The sequence below is a fragment of the Pristiophorus japonicus genome, unplaced genomic scaffold (genome assembly GCF_044704955.1).
Source record: "Pristiophorus japonicus isolate sPriJap1 unplaced genomic scaffold, sPriJap1.hap1 HAP1_SCAFFOLD_304, whole genome shotgun sequence".
Classification (NCBI taxonomy): Eukaryota; Metazoa; Chordata; class Chondrichthyes; family Pristiophoridae; genus Pristiophorus; species Pristiophorus japonicus.
This window is the reverse complement of record NW_027252824.1, coordinates 406015-416138: the sequence shown is the minus strand read 5'-3', so window position 1 is coordinate 416138 and position 10124 is coordinate 406015. Positions and strand designations below refer to the sequence as shown.

General features: G+C 52.0%; 1 protein-coding gene across 5 annotated transcripts in view; it reads right to left on the bottom strand.

Moving 5' to 3' along the window:
• The window catches only part of LOC139249330 (protein c-ets-1-B-like), a 33220-nt gene that overhangs the window by 22405 nt on the left and 691 nt on the right, over window positions 1–10124 (bottom strand). Inside the window, exons 1-2 of one of the 5 annotated variants that reach the window (XM_070872312.1) lie at window positions 5966–6078; window positions 2660–2756 (exon numbers count right to left, since the gene is read on the bottom strand). In XM_070872312.1, coding sequence (XP_070728413.1) covers window positions 2660–2741 — 82 coding nt within the window. In that variant the 5' untranslated portion in view covers window positions 2742–2756; window positions 5966–6078. Of the gene's footprint in view, window positions 1–2659; window positions 2977–3476; window positions 3635–5965; window positions 6079–10124 lie in introns of those variants that run through there. The other 4 variants (XM_070872313.1, XM_070872311.1, XM_070872309.1 and 1 more) reach the window with 4 other exon arrangements.

Sequence of the window (10124 nt, the reverse complement as noted above, 5' to 3'; positions counted from 1 at the left end):
CTCACTCTCTCACTCTCTCACTCTCATTCTCTCACTCTCATTCTTTCTCTCTCCCTCTCTCTCTCTCTCTCTATCACTCTGTCTGCCTCTCATTCTCTCTCTCTGTTTCTCTCTGTCTCTGTCTCTGTCTCTGTCTCTGTTTTGTCTCTCCCTCTCATTCTCTCGCTTTGTCTCTCTCTCTCTGTCTCTCTCTCTCTCTGTCTCTCTCTCTCTGTCTTTCTTTCTCTCATTATCTCTGTCTCTCTCTCTCTCTCTCTGTCTCTGTCTCTCTCTGCCTCTCATTCTCTCTCCCTCACTCTGTCTCTCTTCCTGTCACTCTTTCTGTCTCTCAATCTATCTCTTTCGCTCTATCTCTCTCTGTGTCTCTCCTCCACCTCTCTGTCTGTCTGTCTATCTATCTCCATTCTCTCTCTCCCTTTCTCTCTCTCTCTCTCTCTCTCTCTTTGCCTCTCATTCTCTCTCTCTCTTTCTCTTTGCCTCTCATTCTCTCTCTCTCTTTCTCTTTCTCTCTCTCCCTCGCTCTCTCTCTCCCCCTCTCTCTGTCTCTCATTGTGTCTCTGTCTCTCTCTCTGTCTCGCATTCTCTCTCTCTTTCTCTCTCTCTCTTTCTTTTTCTCTTTCTCTTTCTATCTCGCCCACTCTGTCTCTCTCTGTGTCTCTGTCTCTCTCTCTGCCTCTCATTCATTCTCGCTCTGTCTGTTTCTCTCTCTGTCTCTCTCACGAATTCTGTCTCTGATTCTATCTCTTGGTCTCTATTCTCTGTCTGTCCCTGTCTCTTCCCCTTCATTACTGCACTGATTCCTTTCTCTCTCAGCTCCAACGATCCCTCCTGAAGGTTCAAACCACCATATGATTCACGCGATGTGCCCTTTCCCCACCTACCACCCGCAGACTGTTCCTGACACAATAATCATACTCCAAAGCTTATTGACTTAATCAATAGCGCGCCCTCCCCAAGCTTCAAGCACCGTGGAAAGAGGGGTTCTTGAAGGAGGGGTGATAACTGCAAACACTCGCAATGCTTCTTATCTCTGTAACTTCAACTCTGTCTACAGTCCCACTCCCTCTCCAGCAACCGCTAACCTGTAATACCGAACCTGATGCATCTTTCATTCTTTGACTCCCTTGCAAACAGTTTTTGCCCTCTGACTACACGTAACGCCCAGGTCCAAGGTTCCTATGTGTAGACTGTTGCCTCTCAATCTACCCCGACGGAAGGAGTGACCCATGTCAGTCCAACTCTCATGGGCAGTTCAATTCTGCTCAGCCAATGACATGTGCTGCCAGTCGGTTGGCAGTAGAGAGGTTGAGGTTAACACCAGTACAAACGGGTTAGATACAGAGTTAAGCTCCCTCTACACCGTCCCCATCAAAAATTCCCAGGGCAGGTACAGCACGGGATAAGATACAGAGTAAAGCTCCCTCTACACTGTCCCATCAAACACTCCCAAGGCAGGTACAGCATGGGTTAGATAAAGAGTAAAGCTCCCTCTACACTGTCCCATTAAACACTCCCAGGGCAGGTACAGCGTGTTAGATATAGAATAAAGCTCCCTCTACACTGTCCCATCAAACACTCCCAGGGAGGTACAGCACAGTGTTGGTACAGAGTAAAGCTCACTCTACACTGTCCCATCAAATACTCCCAGGGCAGGTACAGAACGGGGTTAGATACAGAGTATAGCTCCCTCTACACAGTCCCATCAAACATTCCCAGGGCAGGTACAGCACGGGGTTAGATACAGCGTAAAGCTCCCTCTACACTGTCCATTCAAACATTCCCAGAGCAGGTACAGCACGGGGTTAGATACAGAGTAAAGCGCCCTCTACACTGCCCCATCAAACACTCCCAGGGCAGGTACAGGGGGTTAGATACAGCGTAAAGCTCCCTCTACACTGTCCATTCAAACATTCCCAGGGCAGGTACAGCACGGGGTTAGATACAGAGTAAAGCGCCCTCTACACTGCCCCATCAAACACTCCCAGGGCAGGTACAGGGGGTTAGATACAGAGTAAAGTTCCCTCTACACTGTCCCCATCAAACACTCCCAGGGCAAGTACAAGGTTAGATACAGAGGAAAGCTCCCTCTACACTGCCTCATCAAACATTCCCAGGGCAGGTACAGGGGGTTAGACACGGAGTAAAGCTCCCTCTACACTGTCCCCATCAAACACTCCCAGGGCAGGTACAGGGGATTAGATACAGAGTAAAGCTCCCTCTACACTGTCGCATCAAACATTCCCGGGGCAGGTACAGGGGTTTAGATACAGAAAAAAATCTCCTTCTACACTTTCCCATCAAACACTCCCAGGGCAGGTAGTGTATGGGGTTAGATACAGAGCAAAGCTCCCTCTGCACTGTGCAGTTACCCAGCCTCAGAGGAGCGCCCCTTAGCGGACAATGCGGTACTGTTTACTCTGTATCTAACATGACTACCTCTGAGTGATGTATTATTGTATTCCTGCCGGGACTGGGATATTCCTGTCCAATTATTTCCACGCGGGGCTGTTGTAGCATGGTAATAGCAGAGACCCTTGTCTGATATAATCCGGAGCTGCGCCAGAAATGCACACCTCGGACGCGCGGTGTTTTACCCCGCTATTTTGGTGACGTTTTGAGTGAACCGGTGAGGTTCCCACAGTTGAATAGCCGAACTCACCGTAAGAGCCGAGATCCAGCTCGGATGGGACCTGCTGGAGGGAACCGTCATAGCAAAGGCCTAGGTGGAGATGGGTGTCCATTGTAGAGGGGCCGATCTGTGAGAGAAATAGAAGTGTTTTACAAACAGGAATTTCATTTTGTATCATCCTTTTCCAAATTCCTCTTTCATTCCTATTTTGCCTTTTCTCTTTTGTTGATTCGGTAATCGGAGAATATTGGGGACTATCTAATCGGCCCCCTCCTCGTTGCTCCAACTATAAACATCTTCCACTCCCTATCACGGCGAAACTGCAAAGAACTTTAAAGTTTGTCACTTTGAGATTTGGGGCTTGAGCTGTATAAGCTCGTAACCGGTGCAGAAAGGTAAACTGCTTCAAACGAACCCGCGTTAAACTAACAGACAGGAGGAGGGGGCGGGGGCAAGGGTCAAACGGGGCAAAGGGTCATTTAAGACTAAGGTCAGGGAATCCTTCTTCACATAAAGAGCTTGCAATGAAGGGGCGGCTGGGAAGCGAGACGATAGGGTCGGGTCAGACTGAGTCGGATCCTGTGATGGGGAATGGAGGGTCTTTCCAGAGGGATGATGGGGCTGATTACATCCTCACCAGCATTGCTACTTGTAGAATCCACGCATAGGCGTCTACTAACTTTTAAAATCAGCTCAGTACTAATTTTTAATATGAAAGCAAGTTATTCTCGACCCCAGTTACTGCCTATGATGACATGTAGAACCCTGAGTTAGCGCGCAGTTACATTAAGACATTTTAATACATTGTTGAAGTTGATGAGATTTTGAAGCTACTTGAGTGAGTTACCGAAAGTACCGAGGCCCGACTTTCGACAGGTGTTCTTTTAACAATAACAGCCGATGGGATCCCGTCCCAGTGCAGCGGTCCCGCGGGATACACTGGCTTTACTCTTAACAATTCATGGAAAACATTTCGTCACAAAATGATCGCCGAAAGTCCAGGTTTCTCTGTCACAGCAGGTGAGGTTTAGCAGGGGGAAAAAAACCCGCAGAATAAAAATTAAACACTGATATCTCAACTATAGAAATAGGGAGAGGGGGCAGAGACAGTGAGAGAGAGGGGGGGGGACAGGGAGAGGGAGATAGAGAGACAGAGAGAGAGAGAGACAGGCAGAGCGCGAGAGCGAGGGGTCCGAGAGAGAGTGAGGGAGAGAGAGAGGTGGGGACCGAGAGAGAGTTTGACAGAGACAGAGAGAGAGAGAGGGGGGGGGGGGGTGCAAGAGAGAGTGAGACAGAGAGAGAGAGAGAGAGAGAGAGAGAGAGAGGCAGAGTGAGAGAGAGAGTGGGACCGAGAGAGAGTGAGACAGAGAAGAGAGAGGGGGGGAGGGCGAGAAAGAATGAGACAGAGAGGAGATAGAGAAAGAGAGAGAGAGAGAGAGAGAGAGAGACAGGCAGAGCGAGTGAGAGAAGGGGACCGAGAGAAAGATTGAGACAGAGACATAGAGAGAGAGAGGGGGGGGGAGGAGACCGAGATAAAGTGAGACAGAGACAGAGAGAGAGAGAGAGGGGGGAGGCAAGAGAGAGTGAGACAGAGAGCGAGAGAGAGCGAGAGAGAGCGAGAGGGGGGGAGGGGACCGAGAGAGAGAGTGAGACAGAGACAGAGAGAGAGAGAGAGAGGGGGGACGAGAAAGAGTGCGACAGAGAGAGAGCGAGAGAGAGAGAGAGAGGCAGAGCGAGAGAGAGAAGGGGGCTGAGAGACAGAGTGAGACAGAGAGAGAGAGGGAGAGAGAGAGAGAGACAGGCAGAGCGAGAGAGAGAAGGGGACTGAGAGAGAGAGTGAGGCAGAGACAGAGAGGGAGAGAGACAGGCAGAGTGAGAGAGAGAAGGGGGCCGAGAGAGAGAGTGAGATTGAGAGAGAGAGAAAGAGAGAGAGAGAGAGAGAGAGGCAGAGCGAGAGAGAGAGGGGGACCGAGAGAGATTGAGACAGAGACAGAGAGGGAGAGAGAGAGGGGGGGGACCGAGAGAGAGTGAGACAGAGAGAGAGAGAGAGAGAGGCAGAGCGAGAGAGAGGGGGACCGTGAGAGAGTGAGACAGAGACAGAGAGAGAGAGAGAGAGAGAGAGAGAGAGAGAGATAGGCAGAGCGAGAGAGAGAGGGGGACCGTGAGAGAGTGAGACAGAGACAGAGAGAGAGAGAGAGAGAGAGAGAGAGAGAGAGGCAGAGCGAGAGAGAGAGGGGGACCGAGAGAGATTGAGACAGAGACAGAGAGAGAGGGGGGAGGGGCCGTGAGAGAGTGAGACAGAGAGAGAGAGAGAGAGAGAGGCAGAGCGAGAGAGAGGGGGACCGTGAGAGAGTGAGACAGAGACAGAGAGAGAGAGAGAGAGAGAGAGAGAGATAGGCAGAGCGAGAGAGAGAGGGGGACCGTGAGAGAGTGAGACAGAGACAGAGAGAGAGAGAGAGAGAGAGAGTGAAAGGGACAGAGAGAGCGAGATAGACAGAGAGAGAGAGAGAGAGAGTAAGACAGAGACAGCGATGGAGAGAGACAGACAGACAGACAGACAGAAAGGGATACAGAGGCAGGGAGAACGAGAGAGAGAGATAAAGAGAGGGAGACAGAGAGAGAGAGAAAAAGGCCGGGCGAGAGAGAGAGAGTGAGACAGAGAGAAAAGGAGACAAAGAGAGGGAGAGCGAGAGACAGAGGGAGAGAGTGGGAGGGGCACCGCGAGAGAGTGAGACAGAGACAGAGAGGGAGAGATAGAGGGGAGGACAGGGAGAGGGAGATAGACAGACAGAGAGAAAGAGAGAGACAGGCCGAGCGAGAGAGAAAGTGAGACAGAGACAGAGACAGAGACAGAGAGAGAGAGGGGAGGGGGAGCGAGCGAGAGAGAGTGAGACAGAGACAGAGAGGGAGATAGAGAGAGAGACAGACAGAAAGGGAGACAGAGACAGGGAGAGCGAGAGACATATAAAGAGAGGGAGACAGAGGGAGAGAGAGAGAGAGAGAGCGAGAGAGAGGCAGAGCGAGAGAGAGGGGGGTACCGAGAGAGAGTGAGACAGACACAGAGACGGGGAGAGAGAGAGAGAGGCAGAGCGAGAGAGAGGAGGGGACCGAGAGAGAGAGAGTGAGACAGAGAGAGAAAGAGACAGGGAAGAGAGGCAGAGAGAGAGGGAGAGAGAGACAGAGAGAAAGGGAGACAGAGAGAGGGAGAGCGAGAGACAGAGACAGAGAGAGAGAGAGAGAGAGAGAGTGACAGAGAGAGAAGCAGGGACACCCAGCGAAGAGACAGACAGAGACGGGTCTGGTTTCTAGACAAACCCGCTCGCAGTAAGTTCTGACCTGGTTGTTACCGACCCAAAAGGCGCCTGTCGCTGAAAGCTCTGCTCTCTGACCGGCAACCCGCAGTTATAGGGGCTCCGCGGCGCCCTCACTGCTCCAGCTCCGAGGGGCGGTCACTCTTGAGCCCAGCCCCCCACCCCCCCGACCCCGGCGTCGTGACCGACCGAGCCAGAGCTTCCGTGACGTCGACCTGTCCTGTCACGACCCGCTGGGAAAAAAGCGGCCGCAGAAAGCTTGGCTTCAGCAGGAAATTCATCACGCTGTCACCGAGCTCGCTAAACTCTCCACAAACTCCACATTTCAGCGTATTGTTTACCCCAGGAGGACCCCTGGACATTTCTACCACTCGTCAGCCTAATCTGCCCTCGGAGTTAGATAAAGTTAACAGTGCAGTCCTAGGTCGTGATGCTGGGTTTGGGGGAAGGGCTGTCAGGCACAGTTTAAATGCACGCAGCTTCTCCACTTGCTTTAACTAAAAACACTGCAGATCCACACTTAAAACGGTCTTTTTACTTCTCAAAATAAACGGCATGCATGTTGGCATTTTATAACTGTTTAGTATCAATGGGCCGTGAAATGGCAACACGCGTGTATAATGTAAATGTGATTTCTAGGATAGGTCCAGCGGACAGCAGGGATCAAGGACCAGAGAGAGAGAGAAAGTGAGAAGGAAAAGAGGCATCACAGCTAACTAAAGAGAGACTCGCAGAGAGAGGCGGACAGAAAGTAAAAGAGAGAGGTACAAAGGTTGAAGGCGACAGAGAGATACAGACACACACACACAGAGTCAGAGACAGAGATAGAGAGACAGAGAGAGAGAGAGAGAGAGAGAGAGACTGAAAAAGTCACAGAGAGAGCGAGAGAGAGACACTGAGGGGCAGACAGACTGAGAGAGAAATACAGAGAGAGGGGAGAGAGAGAGAGAGAGAGACAGAGAGAGAGAGAGACAGAGAGACAGAGGGAGAGAGAGAGAGAGAGAGAGAGGGACTGGAAAAGTCACGCAGAGAGTGAGAGAGAGAGACACTGAGGGGCAAAGAGACAGAGAGAGAAATACAGAGAGAGAGGGAGAGAGAGAGAGAGAGAGGGGGACTGAAAAAGTCACAGAGAGAGAGAGCGAGAGAGAGACACTGAGGGGCAGAGAGAGAGAGAGAGAGAGCGAGACTGAGGGGCAGAGAGACAGGGAGAGAAATACAGACAGAGAGGGAGAGAGAGAGAGTGAGAGAGAGAGAGAGAGAGAGAGAGACTGAGGGTCAGAAAGACAAAGAGAGAGGGGGAGAGAGAGAGACAGAGAGAGAGAGACAGAAGGAGAGAGAGAGACAGAGGGAGAGACAGAGAGAAGAGGCAGAGAGAGACAGAAGGAGAGACAGAGAGAGAGAGAGAGAGAGACAGATGGAGCGAGAGGGAGAGAGACAGAGGGAGAGACAGAGAGAGCGAGAGAGAGAGAGACTGAGTGGCAGAGAGACAGGGAGAGAAATACAGAGAGAGAGGGGGAGAGAGAGAGACAGAGAGAGAGACAGGGGGAGAGAGAGACAGAGGGAGAGAGAGAGAGACAGAGAGAGACAGACAGACAGAGAGACAGGGAGAGAGGGAGAGAGACAGATAGAGGGAGAGAGGGAGCGAGGGAGAGAGAGAGGGAGAGACAAAGGGAGAAAGACAGATGGAGCTAGACAGAGGGAGAGAGACAGACAGAGAGAGAGAGAGAGAGAGGGAGTGAAAAAGTCACAGAGAGAGCGAGAGAGAGACAGTGAGAGGCAGAGAGACGGAGAGAAATACAGAGCGAGGGGGGAGAGAGAGACAGAGAGAGAGAGACAGAGGGAGAGAGAGAGAGATAGAGGGAGAGACAGAGAGGGAGACAGATGGAGAGAGAGAGGGAGAGAGAGGGAGAGAGACAGAGAGAGGGAGAGACAGAGAGAGAGAGACAGTTGGAACGAGACAGAGGGAGAAAGACAGAGAGTAAGAGAGAGAGACTGAACGAGTCAGAGAGAGACAGTGACAGAAAGAGAGAGACAGAGAGACAGAGAGAGAGACAGATAGAGAAACGGAGGTGGAGAGAGAGAGAGGGGAGGGAATAAGAGAGAGGGGGGAGAAGGGGGCGAGAGCGTGAGAGACAGAGAGAGACAGAAAGAGAGATACTGAACGAGTCAGAGACAGACAGGCAGAGAGAGAGAGAGAGACAGAGAGAAAAAGAGAGAGACAGACAGAGAGACGGAGACAGAGAAAGGGACAGAGAGACAGAGAGAAAGGGAGAGAGAAACGCAGAGACAGGGGGAGAGGCAGAGAGAGAGAGAAAGAGAGAGAGAGACTGAAAGATTCAGAGGTAGAGAGCGGGAGACAGAGGGAGGGAGAGAATCAGAGAGAGAGAGAGGGGCGGAGACAGCGAGAGAGCGAGACATAGAGAGCCAGAGGGAGAAAGAGACAGAGAGAGAGAGACAGAGAGAGACAGAGAGGGGGTGGGGGGAATAATAAGGGAGAAACAGACAGACACACACACACACACACACACGGGCAGTGTGTGAGATTCAAGGGGAATGGGATAGAGAGCGAGGCAGACACAGGGTTTCTCGGGCACTGGGTGGTTCAGTGAGAGTCTGTGATTCTTCCAGCGCAGCGAGGGACCGAGATGTGGGAATGAATGGGATGGTTTAAAGGGAGGACTGGGACTAAGAGGCCAGGGACAGATAGATAGTGCAGCAAGGGTCCTGGCGTAACGAGATTTAAAATCTCAGAATTTTATTCCCAGCCAGCAAGTGCCTGGTTTAAGGAGTGTGCCCCGTCGCTCCCAGACTGAGGCAGAACGGAGAGAATGATTCCGGCAACTGAAGTGACCTTTAGTGTCGGATCCGTCGGGAGATCTCTTTATTTTCAGTACAGTGAGTATTTTAAAATGACTGTGGCACCACTGACGTGACGGGCGCGGGTTGTACTGTGAGGAGTCGGTCTGGTCTCCGAGTGACCGCTGGACTCGCGCGCCTCACTGACCACACGTGCCCCGGTCCTGCACACCAGTGTGCAAATGGTCATTTCTGCAATTGCCCTATCGGGAAGGTTCTTGCATAGAATGATGTGGAATTCGCAGCCCAGACTCAGGTCCACTGTGCCCCACCGCTCCGTGCCGGGGTGTATGTCCCACACCAGACTCCTCTCTCCCCTCTCCATCTCACCCCATCACCCCCTCCTTCTATCCCTTTCTCCCTCATGTGTTTATCCAGCCTCCCCTTAAATGTATCTCTGCAATTTGCCTCGATCCCTCCCTGTGGGAGCGAGTCCCACATTCTCAGCCCTCTCTGGGTAAAGATGTTTCTCCTGAATTCCCCATTGGATTTATTAGTGACTGTCGTATATTGATGGCCCCGAGTTCTGGTCTCCTCCACAAGTGGAAACATCTTCTCTACGTCTACCCTATCGAACCCTTTCATAATCTACACACCTCCATCAGCTCACCCCTCAGCCTACTCTTATCTGGGGGAAATGGGACACAGCCTGTTCATCCTTTCTAGATGGGTCTAACCTCTCTCACTTCTGACCGACTGTCCACATCAATCAATCAAGAGGCAATCCCTCGGAACCGAGGAAGACTTGCTTCCACTCCCAAAGTGACTTCTTTGATGGCTGAACAGTCCGATACGGGAACAACAGACCCTGTCACAGGTGGGACACACATTTGTCAAGGGAAGGGGTCGGTGGGGCCGGTTTGTCGCACGCTCCTTCCGCTGTCTGCACTTGACCTCTTGATGCTCTTTGCGTTGAGACTCAAATGCTGGACTTTCTCCATCTCGGGCGGTCTTTGGGCCAGGCTCTCCCAGGTGTCAGTGGGGATGTCGCACTTTACCAGGGAGGCTTCGAGGGTGTCCTTGCAATGCTTCCGGCTGCCCACCTTTGGCTCATTTACCATGACGGAGCTCCGCATAGAGCATTTGCTTTGGGAGTCTCATGTCTGGGGGGCGTGCGGACAATGTGGCCCTGCCCAGCGGAGCTGGTCGAGTGTGGTCAGTGCTTCGATGCTGGGGATGTTGGCCTGGTTGAGGACGCTAACGTTGGTGCGTCTGTCCTCCCGGGGGATTTGTAGGATCTTGCGGAGACAGCGTTGGTGGTATTTCTCCAGCGACTTGAGGTGTCTACTGTACATGGTCCATGTCTCTGAGCCATACAGGAGGGCGGG